The sequence below is a fragment of the Rhinoraja longicauda genome, chromosome 1, assembly GCF_053455715.1.
Source record: "Rhinoraja longicauda isolate Sanriku21f chromosome 1, sRhiLon1.1, whole genome shotgun sequence".
Lineage (NCBI taxonomy): Eukaryota > Metazoa > Chordata > Chondrichthyes > Rajiformes > Arhynchobatidae > Rhinoraja > Rhinoraja longicauda.
In genome coordinates, this window is record NC_135953.1 from 25,693,582 (window position 1) to 25,716,342 (window position 22,761).

A 22,761-nucleotide genomic window follows, 5' to 3' on the forward strand; every position below is an offset into this window, starting at 1 on the left:
AGAGGCATGTTCTGCTGTTGGTGCCTACAGATGGTACACACACTTGTACTTGGCTCAGATGGTTCTTTACACAGTGTTTGGCTTCCAGCACTCACTGCCAAGGTTCAGCATGAATAATGACCAGCTGGGTGAGTGGCTGAAGGGCAACTACTGCCTGGCAACTAGACGTCAAAGAAGAGTTCATATCTTCAAAAAAGTAAAGAGGAAGACCCGAATTAAAAGAAAAAATCTGCAGTTTTTGAAAGATTAATATCTAGTGCTCTGTGATCCATGATAGGGTTGATTTTGCTGATGGAACCAAAGCTTATCTTTAATAAATTTGAAATATGTGAACATTGTTATTTTTAATGCACCTTATCTCGGAGTTAGCAAACAAATAGGTGCAGCTTCACAGCTTTCAATTTAGACAATTTGAAAATGGAAATTATTTTTAGCTACTTAATGGCTCAATTGTCAAATAATCCATCAACCGTGACGGTGCTCAGTCGAATGGACCAGAAAGATCTCAAGATAGATCCGTCCTATTTCGTCGTTGTTGATTTCAGAAGGGCTAGCAAACTTCTGAGAGGAAAAGTTTGCTGATTCCTGGTCACTTGCCCATAACTCTTGTGGAAAGTCAGAATATCGACTTATAATACGAGCTGATTATAATCCTTGCTGCCACTTATTATGGGTGTCATACCAGAAGGCTTGCAACATCAGAAGAAGCTTACCATGTGTCATGGAATAGATGGAGATAGAATTAAAAATTGGTGAGAACGAGTAAATGTAATTAGGAGTATGCTGTAATGGCTGAAGGTCAGGAGCTAAAGTCTTCCTATGGTGTGGCATACTGTGTTCTAATGACATCCAATTACTTCCTATCGCTATCCTTATTTTGCCAGGCCACTCTCACAAAACTGAAGCAGACTTTGTGCAGCATCTACTTTGATTGCTGCTAATGGAAGTTGGACTTTTCTGGTGATTTATTTCACTTTACATCGTGACTAAGAGCTAAAAGGTTTTGTGTTGAACACTATCAATCAGTATCATGACAGCAATAACCACAGAAGAAGGGTCCATTGAGGAGTTGCTGGTTAACCAAACAATCTGAAGTTATAGTCCCCACTACTCCTTACTCTCGTGATTCTCGAATGATCACACTGTAATGCCTCCACAATCTCTAAACCTACATGGGGTGTAGTCCATCTGACCAGCTGACTTATCCATCTTCAGACCTTTCAGCTTCCGAAGCATCCTCTCCTTAGTAATAGCAACTCCACTAACCTCTGCTCATATCTATATTCCAAAAGTCTCCAAAGGTCTATCCAAAAGTCTCTTGAATGCCATTATCATATCTGTCTCATCCACTACCCGTGGCAGCACATTCTAGGCACTCACCACCTTCTGTGTGTAAAACATGTCCCGCACATCTCCATGAAACGTTCCCCTTTAACAAAGCTGTACCCCCTGGGAAATAGGTTGTGACTGTCTAATCTACCTATGCCTCGTAACATTGTACCTACTTCTATCAGGACTTCACAAAATCTCTGCTATTGCAGAGAATACAATCCAATTCTGTACAACCTCACCCAGGAGCTAATACCCCATAATTCAGGTATTCAAAAGCTTCCACATCCTTCTGTAATGGGGTGACCAGAACTGCATGCAATACTCCAAATGCTGCGTAACCAGCTGAAACATGCCTTCCTGACTCTTATATTCAATGCCCTGACCCATGAAAGCAAGCACACCATATGTCTTCTTTACCACTCTATTTCCTTGTGTTGCCACTTTCAGGGAGCTATGGACATGTAAGCCAAGATTTCTCTGTACATCAATGATGTTTAGTCATGCCGTTAATTGCATGTTTTCCCCTTACACTTGACCCCCAAAGTACAACACCTCACACTTGCTCAGATTAAACTCCATCTGCCATTTCACCCCCCCCCCCCATTTGTTTCACTGATCTATATCCCGCCATATCTTCGTGCCACTTGTCAGACTTTGTCCCACTCTCACCTCTCTTGTAGCTTTCTCTCCCCCTCACCACAATCAATTCTGTACTGTCTCTTCATTTTGATTAAACGTTTTAGCACCCTGACATCAGCCTAATGCTTTCGCATGTACATATAAATACAGCAGTTCGTACACATGCACATTCAAGAGATCCCTTCATTACTTTTGTTTACCTTTCTCAACTATATTTACTGCCTGCACCTTTCCAGTTATAATATGGGATAAATACCTCCGGGTCTTGAGCTTGCAGTTTCAAACTCAGTCCAGCAACACGCTTCAATCTCACAGGCAAGGCACTCTAGGTTTTTTCATCTCTGGTGTTTGTCCAACCATCTGCCTATCAACCTACCCACCCTTCATCTATATCCACCTATCACTCCCCAGGCGGCATTGTCAAGCCCCTCCTCTCTTACAGCCTTCTTCACAATTAGTCTGAAGAAGGGTACCAACTTGAAATGTCAACTAATATGTTCTCCAGTGATGCTGCCTGACTTGCTGTATTTTTTTTGTACCTTTTTTGCTTGTCAGCATCTGCAGGTCTTTTTACTAGATGAAATCTGTCCTGTCCGCACAGTAAGCTCTAATACTAAAGCTGGTCCTGAAGCACGCAGACAAATACCTCTCTTCCAATTGCAATTTTACATGTTTTCCTTTCTGGTCACTTGTATAGTACAAGTCGTATACACTAGGATAATAGGCATGAGATCTTTGACAAAAGAACCCTTTCACGGGATGTCTAGCATTGAATCCTATATCTTCAATTTCCTCCCAATTATCTGGGATCCCACATCTCCCAAAGGTCTGTCCGTCCAGCTTAAGGCCAGTGTGTGCGTATAAGACAGCTTATTGTCCACTTCACCAAAATGGCAGGCAATCCACTTGCAACAAATGAGCTTGCATGCTCTGCCTTCCAAATTCGATAAACAGAAAATGATGGGAAAAACCCAGCCGGCCAGACCACAGAAACAGAGTTAATGTTTCATATTTTAACTCCTTCATTTAACTCCGTTTCCCTTCCCACAGATCAGTCTGAAGAAGGGTCTCGACCTGAAACGTCACCCACTCCTTCTCTCCAGAGATCCTGCCTGTCCCGCTGAGTTACTCCAGCATTTTGTGTCTATCCCTTCCTCACAGATGCAGCCTGACCTGTTGCATATTTCCAGAATTCTCCGTTTTATTTTTTTATTTCTAGCATCAGTGTTTTTATTTTTATTTTCTGAAGTGCCTGAAGTATGGTTGTGTTTTCTCGTCTTCTTTGCTGAAAAGTATACTTCATGGTGTACGGGGCAAGGTTGAACGATCGGGAAAGCTATTGGTTATCTTTCAATAGATTTTGTGCTCTACAACATTAATCAGATCATATTGGAATAACAACTTGTCTTTCCTCTTATCCACCCCGGAATTGTCCGGTACTGAAATTTTGCTGTAAGCCCAGAGTGTTCATTCAAAATTATTATCATTATTTGATCCTGCAAGCAGACTGTATTTAATAGCAAAAAGACAAAGGAAGGATGGTTCATCAGCAATAGCTACCTGCAATCTGTGTAATTGTCTCTGATATGGTGAAGCTATGCTTCAGTGACTATAATTACAGCTATTAGCTGTTGCACTTAGTTGCTGCTTTAGCTCAGGCTAGCTACTAGTGCTGAGACTCTACATTTGTACCAGTTTAAAGAGGCGCTCGGGAGAATATTTCAGTCTTATTTGGGCACAGAAATCATTGACAATGTTATGAACTTTACAAATTGCAAATGGAGGCACAAGGAACCACATATGCTGAGATTAGTTTATTTAATTCCAGCATCCACAGACTCCTGTGCCTCCTTGATGGGGAACCAGTTGTTTTTCAATACATACAGGCCATTAATCCTTCCTGCCATTGGAAATATTGCAATGTGCAGATGCCTTTCATGTTTCAAACCTCAGAATTACATAAGTGTGAAGAAGGGTCTCGACCCGAAACGTCGCCCATTCCTTCTCTCCAGAGATGCTGCCTGACCTGCTGAGTTACTCCAGCATTTTGTGAATGATAGTAATAAAAGATCACCCAAATATTCATCCCTTGCTTCTGCAAAATTAATTAACTTATGTTTCACAGCACTAACCTTTGTTGCAGGGTGAGTGGTGGGGATTATTCAGTGGGTGGCACAGCGGTAGAGTTGCTGCCTTACAGCGTCAGGGACCCGGGTTCAATCCTGACTATGGGTGCTTGTCTGTGCAGAGTTTGTATGTTCTCCCCATGGCCTGCATGTGTTTTCTCTAGGATCTCCAGTTTCTTCCCACACTCCAAAGACAAACATGTTTGTAGGCTAATTGGCCTGGTATAATTGTAAATTGCCCCTTGTGTGTGCACAGGTTGTGTTCAGCATGATGGTGGAGTTTAGATCATCCTGTACGTATAAATATAATGATACTGTTATTGTGTGGGAATTGCTGAATCGGTGTGGACTCGGTGGGCCGAAGGGCCTGCTTCCGCGCTGTAAATCAATAGACAATAGACAATAGACAATAGGTGCAGGAGCAGGCCATTCGGCCCTTTGAGCCAGCACCACCATTCAATGTGATCATGGCTGATCATTCTCAATCAGTACCCCATTCCTGCCTTCTCCCCATATCCCCTGACTCCGCTATCTTTAACAGCTCTATCTAGTTCTCTCTTGAAAGCATCCAGACAATTGGCCTCCACTGCCTTCTGAGGCAGAGAATTCCACTGATTTACAACTCTCTGACCGAAGAAGATTTTCGTCATCTCCATTCTAAATGGCCAACCCCTTATTCTTAAACTGTGGCCCCTGGTTACTAAACTAAACTAAACTAAACTAAACTAAACTAAACTAAACTAAACTAAACTAAACTAAACTAAACTAAACTAATGTTTCACAGCAGGAACTTTTGTTGAGGGGTGAGTGATGGGGATTATTCAGTTTACAAGGACTTAAGAAATGGAAACAGTATTAAGCCATTTGGCCCTTCACGCTTACACAACCATCCAACAAAATCATGGCTGATCCCCTCTATCTGAACATCATTTATTAGGCAGATTGGGCAGTAATGAGCTAGATGGCCTTTTACATGTACACAGTGACTGATGTTTTGATCCTTCATGGATAAGATTTTCAATGCACAGACTGTGTTCAGCATGATGGTGGAGTTTAGTGCATACGTTTATAGTCATCTTGTACGTGTAAATACTATGATATCAGAAATTGTATCAGATTTTTTATGATGGCTGGTCTTCTGCAAAACAAAACTCAGTGAGGTTTATAGCAACACTTTGAGAGAGCTGGTGAAAGCTTTTGACATTCACCAGCTAATGATGAAATTATTAGCTTTCATCTTTAATGATGATAGCTTATAATTTGGAGGCCCGTTAGTGCAATTGGCTTGAAATGATTCAACATTAAAACCCTGCACAGATGCAAAAATATTACTTTGTAAATCAACAACAAAGGGGTTTTGAGCAAAAACCTCAGCTCTGCCTTTCTTCACACAGATGCAGCCTGACCTGCTGACTTTCCCCAGTGGTTTCTGTTTTGAGTAGATGTTTTACCTTGTTGCTTGCAGTGTAGTTTGCCAAATCATTCCCCTCTCCCCTTCTTTTCCAATGAACCAGATGAAAATGAAGGGTTACAGGACAGACCTTTTCTATGTATGAATCATGATAGTTTGCAAAGCTACTCATGAAACGATGGAGCAAAAATTGATGTTCTTTGCATAAAATGTAATAATTATGGCAAAAATCATTCCTAGCTTTGACATAATTTGCATACCAAACATTGATCGTAATGGTCCAATCGTGCTTTCTTGGTCACGTGCAAAACGATAAGTGAAACTCTTTCATATTATTTTTCATATTCTTTCATATTTCAGATACAGCACGGAAACAGGCCTTTTCGGCCCACCAAGTCCGCACCGCCCAGCGATCCCTGCACATTAACACTATCCTACACACACTAGGGACAATTTTTACATTTACCCAGTCAATTAACCTACATACCTGTACGTATTTGGAGTGTGGGAGGAAACCGAAGATCTCGGAGAAAACCCACGCAGGTCACGGGGAGAACGTACAAACTCCTTACAGTTTGATCGAACCTGAGTCTCCGGCGCTGCATTCGCTGTAAGGCAGCAACTCTACCGCTGCGCCACCGTGCCGCCCTTTACACACAGTCCAGTAAAGTATTCATATACCCAAGCACATCCTTGACTAACAAGTGTACAGTAGGGCGGCACAGTGGTGGAGTTGCTGCCTGTAAGCTAGCGTGGCGCAGTGGTACAGTTGCTGCCTTACAGTGCTTGCAGCATCGGAGACCCGGGTTCGATCCCAACTACGGGTTATTAGTAAATGTAAAAATTGGCCCTAGAGTGTGTACATTAGTGTTAATATGCGGGGAACGCTGGTTGGTGCAGACCTGGTGGGCCGAAGGGCCTGTTTCCGCACTGTGTCTACTGAACACGCATGTAAAAAGCGACATGTTTTGGCACCGTGTATAAAGCCCAGTCCCCGCTCCAGTTCTTATGAGCAGCGCCCGATTCAGACAAGCCCCAGGCTCTCCTCACCCGTTCATCTTTGTTCCCCGGGGGCGTTTCCCTTGAGGACACGGTAGGAAGGACCCTGGTTCCCTCTCCTACCTGCCTTGCTCCTTCGTCATCGTCACTGGCTCCATCCTCCCTGTCTCCCGTCTTCAGGGGATGGGCAGAGGCAGGCTTGGCAACCTTCCCCCTGTAGGCCGCACTCTGCTGGGTCTTGCGTTTGGCAGTGTGGGGCGAGCACGGGCTGGCTCGGCGCCTCGCCCCCTGCAGGCCGTGGTTCACCTGCTCATCCAAACAGTGTCCGGCTTGGCGGATCTCTCCCCGTAGGCAGCCATTTGTGAAACATCAAGCCGTGGAGTATCCTTCAAGCCATTCTCGCTCTGCTACCATAATGTGCCTGAAAGTTAAGCATGGACCTTTTCTTAAACCAGAAATGATCCAATGCCATGTTTATAGTTTTGAACATAGAAAGGCACAGCACAATGTCTGTGCTGAACATTATATATATCTCATCTGCCTGCACATGATCCATATCCTTCCATTCCCTGCATATCCATGTGCGTATCTATAGAATATAGACAAGCACATTAATAGTAATTAGTTTCAGCGCAGGAACAGGCACTTCAGTCCGCTCGCTGTCCACTCACACCATCAACTGTTCATCTCCACTAATTCTTCTTTGATCTTGTTTTTTAATCTCCCCACATCCACTTCATTTCTCTCCAGATTTTACCACTCACTGACCCAATAGGGCAATTTCCAGTGGCCAATTAATCTACCAACCCACACTTGTTTAGGATTTGTGAGAAGATCGGAGCATCGGGGGGGAAACCTAAGCAAATGACAGGGAAATCTTGCAAACTCTTCACAAGCAGCATCCACGTTCAGGATTGCACCTCATTCTCTGATGCTGTGAGGAAAGAAGTCTACTAGCTGTGCTGCTGTGCGACCTTGTGTCCTGAGATCAATGTTGTGAAGTGCCAGACTGGATAGCCCTCCTTGCATGCTCCGCGTGTAGCTGCAAGCCCAATTTTATGGTCCTCAATCAGATGGTTTAGGGGCTGTCACTTGTCCTTAAAATCTGCTGATGCCCCCCACACTAGAATTATCCTGGAACTTAATGCAGTCACTTCAAGGCGATAGAAATAAATATCAAAGAGAGTTAGAAAACAGGCTCACCCACTACCTTTCTCCTTGCATCAACCTGGAAAGTCTATATGTCCTATTCATAAGATGTCCAACACAGGTCTAAGGCAACAATGTGACAGTGTTAAATCTGCATGCTGTGATCCTTTTATGTTTATGGAATTCCTTTAAGGACTCATGTTCATATTTAGACAGGGACTGGGTAGCACAATGGCACTGCAGCTGGATCTGAGGCCTCATAACCCCAGCCAGCCTAGTTTAGTCCTATCCAGCATTTCTGTGTGGAGTTTACATATTCTCCCTGGGTATACCTGGGTGCTCCATTTTCCTCGCACATCCCAATGATGTGTGGGTTGTTAAGGCAAATGGCCATTGTATGTCTAGGTTTAGGTTGATTATTGTCAGGTGTATCGAAGTACAGTGAATAGCTTTGTTTTGCATGCTATCCAAACAGATTAGATAATACTAAACATAAATACAATTGAGCCAAATTCAAGTGCAATAGATCGAGCAAAGGGGAAGATACAAAGTGCAAAAAATACAGAAGCTTGAAACACCATCAGACTCCGGAAGTTTCTTCCCCTTTGTTATCAGGCTTCTGAACAGTCCTTCCATAATCTAGAGTAATGTCCAATTCACCTCTACCCCATGGCATACAGTAGACTTTGTCTCTGAAATTGGTGTGCAGCAATACTGAGAACTATATTCTGCACACTGTATCTTTCCCTTTAGGCTTCCTGTTGTACTTGAGTTTGTCTTGATTGTATTTATGTACAGCATTATCTGATTTGATTGGACAGAATGTAAAACACATGTTTGCATTGCTCTTTGGAACACATGATAATTACAAACCTAAACTGAAACCTAAAGCTAAGCAAAAATAAACTTATTTTCTGCAGGTAGAACCCAGGAAATTGTGGGGATAAGTAGGTTTTCTATTCAAAACCTCTCAATTAATATGACTGAATATTATTAAAGCAGAATATTTGACTTTGTTATGATAAACATGCACAGAGATTGATTGAGCTGGTTTGCATGGACTTTTACTCTCTTGCGATGAGATGTAATTGGATTGAAATGACTCAAGGTTGCGAATTCTTACTGTTTTCCAGAGTATAAAGGTCAGCTGGCTGCCACTACCATCCAGTATGCAGAATGGCTTCATTACTGGATACAAAATAAGGCACAAGAAGATTGGTCGCAGGGGTGACATGGAGACCCTCGAGCCTCATAATCTTTGGTACCTCTTTACAGGTGAGATACAGTCTATTCAAAGGATTGACCATTGGCATCAGAGAGTCATACAGCACAGAAACGGGCCCTTTGGCCCAAATCACCCGACCAAGATACCCCATCTAAGCTAAGCCCATTTGCCTGCATTTGTCCTAAGCCTTTCCTCCCCATGCATCTGTTCCCTCTCACCATCAGTCAATGCCCCATTGTCCTTGATTTCCCCTACCCAAGTAAAAATACCCTATCTATGCCCCTTGTAATTGTATCTACCTCTATAAAATGACTCCTTAGCCTCATGTGCTCCAAGGAATTATGTCCTAGCATGCCCAAACCATATTGCTCAGGCAAGTCCTCAAGTCCTGGTAGCCTTTTCAAAAATCTTCTCTGCACTCTTTCCAGCATAATGGGGTCATTTCTACAGCAGGGTGACACAAAACTGAACACAATACTCCAAGTGCAGCCTCTCCAATGTCTTGGACAACATTAACATAACATCCCAACTTCCACACTCAATTCCCTGCTGATAAAGTCCAGCATGCCAAATGCCTTCTTGATCAACTTATCTATCTGTGACACCCCTTTCATCTATCTATGTACATGCACTCCTAGATCCCTCTGCTCTACAACACTCCCCAGAGCTCTACCCTTCACTATGAAGTTTCTGCCCTGGTTTGACTTCCCAAACTGCAACAGCGCACACTTCCCTGAATTAAACTCTATTAGCCATTCCTCAGCCCACTTGCCCAGTTGATTAAGATCCTATTGTAATTCTTAATAAGATAACCATCTTCATGTCCATGATACTACTTATTTTAGTGTCAGCTGCAAACCTACTAATCATGCCTTCCACGTTCTTATCCAAATCATTAATGTAGATGATAAACAGCAATGGGCCCAGCACTGATCCCTGAGCCACACCATCTGTCACAAGCCTCTAGTCTGAAAACCAACCATCCACCACCAGTGCTTCCTACCATGAACCATTTCTGTACCCAGTTAGCTAACTGTCTGGATCCCATGCTATTGATCCTTCTAGAAATAGCACTCTCGGACTCAAATGCCTGCTTCTTAAATCACTGCACATTCTCATTCTCCTTTCACCGACTTCCCTGTGCAGTATCAGTGAATATAATAGACACAAAATGCTGGAGAAACTCAGTGGGACAGGCAGCTTCTCTGGAGAGAAGGAATGGGTGACATTTCGGTTCGAGACCCTTCTTCAGACTCAACCCGAAACGTCTTGACACGAATTCCATCCATCCAGAGATGCTGTGTGACCCGCTGAGTTACTCCAGCATTTTGTGTCTTTCTTCGGTTTAAACCAGAATCTGCAGTTCATTCCAACACATTCAGTGAATATAATGCTCAATTGTTGCCCCTTGGTGACCTTCATTGACTTTAGTTAACCAAAGGATTGTGGCAGTCTGGTATCCATTCCATAACTGAACTCCCTCCAAAATCTGTGGTAGGTGCATGATGCTTACAAGTATGTACACTGAGCTCCAAACCATTGCTGATTCCTTAACTGAGGCACTCATGAGAATATGCCATACACTAAACGACCAGAAAATGTGCATCAATCGCCTTTCACCACACAACACTGCCCCCTCCCCTGCTCCATCGATCAAGATCCATCAATCTGGACCTCGGTCATCATGGATGGCTTCCCGCATCTCATGAGTCATCTCTCAATTAGAGCCACCAATTGATGACGAAATGCACCAATACCTTCAGTGTACCAACACAGCCTTTGGCTACTTGAAGAAGAGCCATGGAAGATCATGACCCCAAACTGCTTGTTCGTTCAACATCAGTGAACTCTTTCCTCGTGCTTGATTCGAAAACATGAACAATCTGCAGTAGCTACCTCTCAAGAGAGAAGGAATGGGTGACGTTTCGGGTCGAGACACTTAAGAGTCTCGACCTGAAACGTCACCCATTCCCTCTCTCTTGAAATGCTGCCTGACCTGCTGAGTTACTCAAGCATTTTGTGATACCTTCGATTTGTACCAGCATCTGCAGTTATTTTCCTATGCAATAGATACCTCAAACTTCTCAAGAAGTACCATTCATACTTCTGTAAAATTCAGCACGACATCAGCTTATTTAGGATCTAATATAAAATTAATCTAGTCCTGGCCTGTATCATTCTGTAGTGTTAAATCTGACATACACAGGAATGTAAAAGGATGAGAGGGGATCTTATTGAAACGTATAAGATTATTAAGGGGTTGGACACGTTTGAGGCAGGAAACATGTTCCCAATGTTGTGGGAGTCCAGAACAAGGGGCCACAGTTTAAGAATAAGGGGTAGGCCATTTAGAACTGAAATGAGGAAGAACTTTTTCAGTCAGAGAGTTGAGAATCTGTGGAATTCTCTGCCTCAGAAGGCAGTGGAGGCCAATTCTCTGAATGCATTCAAGAGAGAGCTAGATAGAGCTCTTAAGGATAGCGGAGTCAGGGGGTATGGGGAGAAGGCAGGAACGTGGTACTGATTGAGGAATGATCAGCCATGATCACATTGAATGGCGGTGCTGGCTCGAAGGGCCGAATGGCCTCCTCCTGCATTGTCTATTGTCTATTATGGACTTCAAAAGACACGTAATACTGGAGTAACTCAGCGGGTCGGGCAGCCTCCCTGGAGAATATGGATGGGTGGCGTTTAGGGTCGGGACACTTCTTCAGTCCAAAAGGAGAGGAGAAAAAGGTAAAGGAGGAGGAGTGGAGGGGATGGTGACGTGAACAAATTCTGTCCATTAAATAGATGAAATGTACTTCATCAGACAGCTGAGCTATGCCATCAGATGACGTTGGCTGTCAAACCTCTTAAGGGCTTTGAATGACCCCTGAGCACCCGGAATCATTAAAAACTATTTAAAGAAAACAAAACGATTAAAATATTTGAAAGAAAATAATGAAGACATTTTAAAACACTTCTAAACATTAACTAAATTGTTCAGAGAAAAACAGATGACTCAATACATTTGTCCCTCATGTTGAAATGAATTGCTCATTTTTCCTGGATCAGATCTAAGCAGAAGCATGTAGAACTAAGGGAACTGCAGTTGCTGATTTATAAAAAAAGATTCAAAGTGCTGGATTAACTCAGCAGGTTGGGCAGTATCTCTGGAGAACATGGATGGTTCTGAAGAAGGATCCCAAACCAAAATGTCACCTATCCATGCTCTCCAGAGATGTTCAAAGAAAGAACTGGAGATAGGAGCATCTCTGGGAAACACGAACAGGTGATATTTTGGGGAGGAGAATCCCTCCCCACCTATGTCCAAGACACCTCATACGCTCTCCATCTCCTTGATAACTTCCGGTTCCCAGGCCCCCACTCCCTCATCTTCACCATGGATATCCAGCCACTCCAAGCCCTCCGTTTCTTCCTCGACTGTAGAACCAGCCAATCCCCATCGACCAACACTCTCATCCGCCTAGCAGAGCTGGTTCTTACCCTCAACAACTTCTCCTTTGACTCCTCCCACTTCCTCCAAACCAGAGGCGTAGCTATGGGCACTCGCATGGGCCCTAGCTACGCCTGCCTCTTTGTTGGGTACGTCGAACAATCCCTGTTCCAGACGTACACTGGCCCCATCCCCGAACTCTACCTCTGCTACATCGACGACTGCATTGGTGCTACCTCTTGCACCCATGCAGAACTCACTGACTTCATACACTTCACCTCCAATTTCCATCCTGCCCTTAAATATACCTGGACTATCTCCGACATCTCCCTCCCGTTTCTGGACCTCACCACCTCCATCACAGGAGACAGACTAGTGACGGACATTTACTATAAACCCACTGACTCGCCCAGCTATCTGGACTACACTTCTTCCCACCCGGTCCCCAGCAAAAAGTCTATCCCCTACTCCCAATTCCTCCGTCTACGCCGCATCTGCGCCCGGGATGAGGTGTTTCACATTAGGGCTTCTGAGATGTCCAAGTTCTTCAGAAAACGGGGCTTCCCCTCCTCCATTATAGATGAGGCTCTCACTAGGGTCTCTTCTACATCCCGCAGCTCCGCTCTTGCTCCCCCTCCCCCCACTCGCAACAAGGACAGAATCCCCCTCGTTCTCACCTTCCACCCCACCAGCCAGCAGATCCAACATATCATCCACCAACATTTCCGTCACCTACAACGGGACCCCACCACTGGCCATATCTTCCCATCCCCTCCCCTCTCTGCGTTCTGCAGAGACCGTTCCCTCCGTAACTCCCTGGTCCACTCGTCCCTTCCTACCCAAACCACCCCAACCCCGGGCACTTTCCCCTGCAACCGCACGAGATGCAACACCTGTCGCTTTACCTCCCCCTCAACTCCATCCAAGGACCCAAACAGTCTTTCTAGGTGAGACAGAGGTTCACCTGCACCTCCTCCAACCTCATCTATTGCATCCGCTGCTCTAGATGTCAACTTATTTACATCGGCGAAACCAAGCGCAGGCTCGGCGATCGCTTCGCTGAACACCTGCGCTCGGTCCGCATTAACCAAACTGATCTCCCGGTGGCCGAGCACTTCAACTCCCCCTCCCATTCCCAGTCTGACCTTTCTGTCATGGGCCTCCTCCAGTGCCATAGTGAGGCCCACCGGAAATTGGAGGAACAGCACCTCATATTTTGCCTGGGCAGTTTGCAGCCCAGTGGTATGAACATCGACTTCTTCAACTTTAGATAGTTCCTCTGTCCCTCCCTTCCCCTCCTCCTTCCCAGATCTCCCTCTATCTTCCTGTCTCCACCTATATCCTTCCTTTGTCCCGCCTCCCTGACATCAGTCTGAAGAAGGGTCTCGACCCAAAACGTCACCCATTCCTTCTCTCCCGAGATGCTGCCTGATCTGCTGAGTTACTCCAGCATTTTGTGAATAAGGTGATATTTTGGCATTGAGACCCTTCTTCAGACCTTCAGATGGATCTCAATCTTTCCCAACTTCATAGTCGGCTGCAGATTCTCCAGCTGCCTGGGTCTGTAATTTTTTTTTCTCAAATTCCTTTACTTCACTTATGTGTTGTCCTTTTTACAAAAATTTACCTGGCATTCATCCTGTTTATTCCATACAGTTGGTGAGTTGTAAGGCCTCCGTGTATGCAGAGGGAACAAAGAGTTACCAATGCAATGGTTGTTCCAGCTAATATCTTTATTGTGCAATCTCACTTCATTCTCATTATGTTTGTAAGCAAGTGGCTTCTCAATCGGACTTCAACTGTAATCAAATATACTGAACAATAATCGGACAAACTAAGTGGAACCGGAAGATGTGTTTTTTCAATAGATTTTAATTTAATCAACTCCTAAGAAAATAATAATCAACCAATGACCACTCCATTAAACTAGTTACAGTATAAGAAGCATTAAAATGCAACAGCTCTATCTTTCTTACATGTACAGAATTGGCCCAACTCAAAAAGCTCCCTTGAAAGGTTTCAGAAAGATTACTCAATTGAACAAGAGATCTGATTTGTGACCTGGCACTTTTTAAATTTGTTTTTTTTAAACATTTTTTTGTACATCAACATCTGCATTCCATGTGTCTATATTTAAAACACACTTTCACCAGGCACAGTTGAGGCCCTGTCCCACTTAGGCGATGTTTTAGGCAACTGCGGGCAACTGTCAAAGTCGTAGCAGGTCTCCGAAAAAACGCCGACTGGATCCCCCCTATGACAATGTCTACGACAAGCTACAACAACCTACCACCTAGTCGACGTCAAGCTACCGACAACCGGCGACCAAATCGTCGCAAGTAGAACGTCCACCTACGACCGCACCTACGACAACCTATGACGACACCCACAACAACCTACCACCACATAGGCGACAAGCTACGGCAACCAAAGTCATCCTACGTCCACCCATGACAAGCTACGACCCTGAAGACTTAAGACAACTGAGGACAATTCACGTTTCACCCAGTTTCCCTATAAAAGGGGGTGTACGGTAGGATTTCCAATCATTCTGCATCATGCCTATTTGAAAGTGATCCAATGAGAAACTACTCTGAAATACAATAACTTCATACATCAATTTTCTGTCAAAATGTCAAGAATTTCCTTTATTGATATGGAAACAACATTTTTAAAAAGGTTGATAAGAACATACAACAGGGCATTCACAAATATTGTAATAAACTTCAATAAATTTCAATAAACTTCAAACTACAAAATTTTTTAAATTCAAACTTTAAAGTGCAAACTTTAAAGTGCAAAAACATACAAAACCTAACATCATTTATGGACACGTTACACTGATGGGTGATCAGATCAAGTCCACACTTGGAAATCACCGAAGTCAGCACCGGCAACAACCTATGTCACCTGGCAACAACCTGGCGGCAACCTACGACAGCACCTACATCAGGAGACGTCAAGCTACGATCATTGGCGTCAAACCAACATTCGGCGAAAATGTTGAAACATTTCAAAATCCAGCGGCGACAAGAAAAATGCTACGACTCTTTGGAGACGACTCACGACCATACAGGCGACACCCCGGCGACCATGTGGCGACAGCCTAGTCGCCTGTAATCGCCTAAAAAATCGCCTAAGTGGGACAGGGGTTTTAAGCATGGCATGTAGAAGAATCGGGGCTCTACTCATGTTTCCTGATCTTGATCATGCTGTTGTGACATTATGTCTATGACCTGGACACAATAGTCCTTCTGTTGACCACTTCAGCTTCCTGCGGGAGAGTAGTAGACCATCGGACCATAAGACATAGGAGCAGAATTAGGCCGTTCAGCTCATTGAGTCGACTCCACCATTCAATCTAGGCTGATCTATTTTTCCCTCTCAACCACATTCTCCTGCCTTTCTCCCCATAACGTTTGATGCCCATACTAATCAAGAACATATCAATCTCCGCTTTAAAAATACTCAATGTCGGCCTCCACAGCTGTCTGTGGCAATAAATTCCACAGATGCACCAACGTCAAGCAAAATAAATTCCTTCTCATTTCCATTCTAAAGGTTCATCCTTTTATTTTGAGGCTGTGCACTCTGGTTCCAGACTCTCCTACTACCGGATACACCCTTTCCACGTCTAGTCAATTCAGGCCTTTTATTATTCGATAGGTTTCAATGAGATCTCCCCCTCATTCTTCTAAACTTCAGGGAGTACAGGCCCAGAGCAATCAAGCGTTAACCCAATCATCCCTGGGATCATTCTTATAAACCTCTTCTGGACCCTCTCCAATGCCAGCACATCCTTCCTGAGATATGGGGCCCAAAACTGCTCTTAATATTCCGAATGTGGCCTCACTGGTGCCTTATAAAGTCTCAGCATTACTTCCTTGCTTTTATATTCTAATCCCCTGGAAAAGAAATGTTAACATTGTATTTGCCTTCCTTACCTCCGACTCAACCTGCAAAGTGATCTTTTGGGATTTCTGCACCGGCACTCCCTAGTCCCTTTGCTCCTTCGATTTCTGAATCTTCTCCTCTTTTAATAAATAGTCTAAATCTTTATTCTTTCTACCAAGGTTCACTTGGTTATAGTACCTGTCATAAGTACGTCTGGCAGCTAGATCCATATACCTAACATCCCCCTGAAGTGAATGTTGCCCCTCAGATTCCTATTAAATCCTGCCTCCTCACCTTATACCAATGCCCTCTATATTTCCTTACAGCGGTGGGGGCTAAAAAAATTGTGCATTCACTCTATCTATTCCCCTCATGATTTTATACACCTCTATTAGAACTGCCCTTGGCCTTCTGTGCTTCAAGGAATAAAGTCCTGGCCTGCCCAACCTCTCCCTATAGCTCAGGCCATCTAGTCCGAGCAACATCTTTGTGAACCTTCTCTGTACTCTTTCCAGCTTAATGACATGTTGCTGCACCAGCAACTACTTAGCCTTTGACAAACATAGCCGCTTTTGTCAGTTCTTCACAGCAATGGAAGGACCCTCCCCAAGTTAGACCTACAATGGTGCGATATTTTGAACTTTGATGGTCCAACAATATGTAGAGCGACAAGTGGTATTTAATTGTATTACTAGGCACAGGTTTTAATGACAAATGATCATGTTATTGAGCTGGGAATAATTATTACTAATTCATCATAAGACAGTGCCACAGCAAAGTGAAACATGGCCTTTGTCAGTGGTACATCAGATAATGAAAATCATCCTCACACATGTCACATTCATATTAAGTGGTGACATCAACTGAGTGTAAAATATGAGTGGGTTATATTTGTAAAAGTAACTGCACAGAATGTGACACTAATCGACTCATTATGTCATTAAACTTGTGTATGTCTTAGAGGCTTGGAAGTTTTATGTTGTACACATGGCAGAGTTGGATTGCTAGCATTGCGAAGCTCACAATTCATTTGCAGTGATGTATACTTCTTGAGCAGAACATCTGAAGCATCGTCACAGTTTCTCTGTGTTAATATTCTCATCTTAAATCTATTTGGAATATTGCGTTCAGTTTTGGTCACACTGCTATACGAAAGTTGCCATTAAGCTGGAAAGGCTTCAAAAAAAATTATGAGGATGTTGCTTGAGCTATGGGGAGAGTTCGAGCAGGCCAGTGCTTTATTTCTTGAAGCATAGGAGGCTGAGGGGTGATCTTATAGAGGTGTATGAAGTCAGGAGGAGATTGGATTGGGTGAACGCACAGTCTTTTTCCATTTCAATAGACAATGGACAATAGACAATAGACAATAGGTGCAGGAGGAGGCCATTCGGCCCTTCGTGCCAGCACCGCAATTCAATGTGACCATGGCTGTGATGAATCAGTACCCCGTTCCTGCCTTCTCCCCATACCCCCTGACTCCGCTATCCTTAAGAGCTCTATCTAGCTCTCTCTTGAATGCATTCAGAGAATTGGCCTCCACTGCCTTCTGAGGCAGAGAATTCCACAGATTTACAACTCTCTGACTGAAAAGGTTTTTCCTCATCTCAGTTCTAAATGGCCTACCCCTTATTCTTAAACTGTGGCCCCTGGTTCTGGACTCCCCCAACATTGGGAACATGTTTCCTGCCTCTAACGTGTCCAACCCCTTAATAATTTTATACGTTTCGATAAGATCTCCTCTCATCCTTCTAAATTCCAGTGTATACAAGCCTAGCCGATCCAGTCTTTCAACATACGACAGTCCCGCCATTCCAGGAATTAACCTAGTAAATCTACGCTGCACGCCCTCAACAGCAAGAATATCCTTCCTCAAATTTGGAGACCAAAACTGCACACAGTACTCCAGGTGCGGTCTCACTACGGCCCTGTACAACTGCAGAAGGACCTCTTTGCTCCTATACTCAACTCCTCTTGTTATGAAGGCCAACATTCCATTGGCTTTCTTCACTGCCTGCTGTACCAGCATGCTTCCTTTCAGTGACTGATGCACTAAGACACCCAGATCTCGTTGTACGTCCACTTTTCCTAACTTGACACCATTCAGATACTACTCTGCCTTCCTATTCTTACCACCAAAGTGGATAACCTCACACTTATTTCACGCGTGGTCAGCAAAATCCAGGCCAAGAACTGAGGGAAGTATGGCTTTCCAGCTTTTCGCTTTTCTAGAATAATCCAACATCAGTGGTTAAGGGCACTGGGGAAGAGTGGGAGCAGTTCTCCTACCACCACCACAGGCGACATTGGGAACATGTTTCCTGCCTCTAACGCGTGCAGCGTAGATTTACTAGGTTAATTGCTGATCGGCGCGGACTCGGTGGGCCGAAGGGCAAGTATCCTTAATGTCGAAAGTCTAAAGCAAATTCTATCCCTGCTATGTGGGCAAGGAATGTTAGGCTTCTGTGCACTGAGTGAAGCTCACTGGTATGTGTAATATTTCTCAGCTGGCAGATGAATCATGTACAGAACAGTAATGTCTGATGACCTAACCAGTGTTTTGACTCCATTGACAGGTCTGGACAAAGGTGCACACTACAGCTTTCAAGTTTCAGCCATGACCGTGAACGGAACAGGCCCACCCTCCGACTGGTTTACAATAGAAACACCAGAGAATGATCTGGATGGTAATAATCCTTTTAGAAAGAAATTGCACCACTTGCAGCATAGAGCCATTCTAAATGAAATGGTCAACTTGTCATCGGTAATTTGATATTTGCTGATGAGATATCGTAATTTTGGGTGAATCTGAATGGGAATTCGTCTGCGACAATCACACGCAAAGGAAATGCCCGCAGAACTGAATGTATTAACTTGTCGGGCATTGGGTCAAAAACCCTGGTATTAAATAAATTCATGACAGGTATAATTGCGTCTAGTGTATGCTAATATTATACTACAGCAGAGGGTAAGTACACCAGTTAAGTTGCCAATGTTTCCACTGAGCACATCATTTGATAAGCAGGGAAGGAATTACAGAGAAGTGCTATTTATTCTTAAGCCTTTGAGAGTGGGCTGCATGATAGGAGGGAAATATTAGATGTATGTCCGTGTGTTGTTAATGTCAGGGCCTTTGTGCATCTGTTCTTTCCCCATCATTATAATTTCTCTGAGGTCGCCTTAAAAAAATGATTCCTGGGTTCAAGGGTAAAATAATCTAACCTAGAAATGGAGGTTGACATTCTTTTGGTGTTCTAGGCACACACTTTATCCAGTGCTACCAATTCAGTACATGGTGAATGGTAGGGGTCTGAGGAATGTTGTAGAGCAGAGGGATCTCGGAGTGCAGATGCATTGTTCCTTGAAAGTGGTGTCACAGGTAGACAGGATGGGCAAAAAGGCTTTCAGTACATTGGCCTTCATTAGTCAGAGCATTGAGTATAGAAATTGGGAGTCATGTTACCCCAATGTCTTACAATATCTCACACATAAGACATTGGTGAAGCCACATTTAGAGTATTGTGTTCATTTTTGGTCACCGTGTGTTAGAGGAAAGATGTTGTTAAGATGGAAAGAGTGCAGAGAAGATTTACGAGGATGTTACCAGGACTCAAGGGCTTGAGGGAAAGAAAGAACGTGAGCAGGATAGGAGTTTATTTTTTGGAATGCAGGAGGATGAGGGGTGATCTTACAGAGGTGTACAAAATCATGAGAGGTTTATGCACAGTCTTTTGCCCAGAGTAGGGGAATCAAGAACCTATAGGCATAGGATTAAGGTGAGAGGGGAAAGATTTAATAGAAACCTGAGGGGTAACTTTTTTACACAAAGGATGGTGGGTATATGAAACAAGCTGTTGGAGGAGGTATGGTTGAGGCAGGTGCTATTGTAACCTTTAAGAGACATTCGGACAGGTACATGGATGGAATAGGTTTAGACGGTTATGGGCAAGCGCAGGCACGTGGGACTAGCGAAGATGGGGTATATTGGTCGGTGTGGGCAAGTTGGGCTGAAGGGACACTTTCCAAGCTTCATGACTCCTTCATGATATTCCCTTATAAATATCAAATATGGAAAATGCAAATTGTGCAGAATGTAACAAGTGGAGTAAAATCTGATTTTCCAATGATGTATAGAGGGAGCATTGTAAGAATAGAACTTGAAGGTTCAAGGTCGAGATCCTTATGCAAAATTCATACCCACAACGTCAGCTAACAGTTATGATCAGATATTAATAAAAAAGCCAATTTAAAAGGTCAAAAATTAAAAAGAAACTGCGTATTCTCCGTGACATCAGTGAAAAGTGATTAAGCAAATTTGAATTTCAACCTATTATTAACCTTTAGAGCTGAATTTAAAGAACCTCAGCCTGCCAGTTCCTCTCAGCTTTACAATGTATTCAGCTGAAACTAAGTAAATATTCTCACTGTGTAGTTGGCAAAGAGTAACTGTCGCACCGTTTGTGGATACAGGGTCACAGGAACCTCACCGGTGATCTCCCAATATCAAATGCCTGTTGGCACAGTTCCATGTCAGAATTGTTCATTTGGAAAATCCAGCTGAGAATCTCAAACTGAGATCCCATCTTCTTGTAGATTTTAAGGCCTAATAGGGCTACTTAAAGAAATGCGGCACGGTGGCACAGCGGTAAAGTTGCTGCCTTACAGCGTATGCAGCGCCTGAGACTCAGGTTCGATCCTGACTACAGGCGCCGTCTGTACGGAGTTTGTACGTTCTTCCTGTGACCTGCGTGGGTTTTCTCCGAGATCTTCGGTTTCCTCCCACACTCCAAAGACGTACAGGTATGTAGGTTAATTGACTGGGTAAAAATGTAAAAATTGTCCATAGTGTGTGTAGGATAGTGTTAATGTGCGGGGATCGCTGGGCGGCGCGGCCTCGGTGGGCCGAAGGTGCTGTTTCCGTGCTGTATCTCTAAATCTAAATCTAAAATCTAAATCTAAACCTTGAAGAAAGCACCTCATAAAGATTATTTTGTTCATTTTTGAGATGTTACCAGCAAGGCAATCATTTATCATCCATCCCTAAATGCCTTGAAGGCAGAGATTCACATTCTCAAACCACTGCAGACTTCTTGTGAAAGTCCGTCACAAGGGGGAAGATTTAGGTCCAATAACTATGGTGGGCCACCAATACCTTTCCAGGTAGAATGGTAAGCCCACTGGAGAGTAAATGCAGGAGATTTGCAGCATTCTCCAAATGACGACGTTATTACCTGAACTAACACCATGACAACCTAGGGACATGGATCATCTGATTGTTGCCTTTATCAGTTTATTGATGTAGAATGGCAATAATTAATAGCATGAAACACTTTGCAGTTCTGGTCACTCCATTTCAGGAAAGATTTGGAGGCTTTGGAGAGGGTGCAGAGGAGATTTACCAGAATGCTGCCTGGATTAGAGTGTTTCAGCTACAGGGAGAGGTTGGATAAAATTGGATTCTTTTCTCTGGAACGTCAGAGGTTAAGGAAGTATATAAGTATATACAGAATGATACTTGATAGAAGTATATAAATTATGAGAGGCCTAGATAGGGCAGACAGTCAGAACCTTTTTCCCAGGGTAGAAATGTTTAGCACTAGAGGGTATAGCTATATTGTCAGAGGGGGAAAGTTTAATGGAGATTTGCGGAACAAGTTTTTTTAATTTGGAGAGTGGTGGGGGCATGGAACAAACTGCCAGGGGTGGTGGTGGAGACAGATACAATAGACACATGGGATTGGAGGGAATAGAGGGCTCGAAGGGCCGAATGGCCTACTCCTGCACCTATTGTCTATTGTCTATTGATATGGATCATGCATAGGCAGATGAGATCAGTTTAATTTGTCATCATGTTCGGCACAAACATTGCGGGCCGAAGGGCCCGTTACTGTGCTGTACTGTTTTATGTTCTATGTTCTCAGATACGGCCATGTGCAAAAGGCAAAAAATACATGTTTTATAATAAGCTAAGCCTATTCGGAAATGATCACATACAAGACATCTGTATCAAAAATAAAGGATAAAGAAATTATATTCTAAAAGCAAGTTTGCGTTTAGTAATGTTGAAAGCTGAATGTGGAAATTGTATATGCTATTAATTTTTGTACTGCTGTCCATGACAGAATCGCAGGTTCCAGACCAGCCGAGTTCTCTTCATGTCAGGCCGCTGACAACAAGCATCGTGATGAGCTGGACCCCACCGTTGAACCCAAACATAGCCGTCCGAGGTTACATCATCGGCTACGGAGTGGGCAGTCCCTATGCTGAGACTGTGCAGGTCGACAGCAAACAGCGATATTTTTCCATTGAAAACCTAGGTAGATATCTTCTGAACCTTGACTTTTGGAGAAAAATGATAGATGCCAACTCAATATCTCGGTTCAATATTTGCAACATATTTTAGTTAACCTGCAGTGCGGAAATATTTTAGCAAACCTAGGGTAGTATACATTACAAACAAATCATCTAAAATCTATAGCAACTGCATTATGATTAAAGCATGCGGCATAGAATAGGGTCCCGAGAAAGGTGTCGGCCTGAAATGTCTCCT

The 22,761-nt window shown here is 43.6% G+C and overlaps 1 protein-coding gene across 1 annotated transcript in view; it reads left to right on the forward strand.

The window, feature by feature from the left end:
• dcc (DCC netrin 1 receptor) overlaps positions 1-22,761 on the forward strand; it is a 1,038,091-nt gene that overhangs the window by 902,166 nt on the left and 113,164 nt on the right. Inside the window, exons 13-15 of the mRNA XM_078421445.1 lie at positions 8,790-8,931; positions 18,788-18,898; positions 22,334-22,528. Coding sequence (XP_078277571.1) covers positions 8,790-8,931; positions 18,788-18,898; positions 22,334-22,528 — 448 coding nt within the window. The remainder of the gene's footprint in view (positions 1-8,789; positions 8,932-18,787; positions 18,899-22,333; positions 22,529-22,761) is intronic.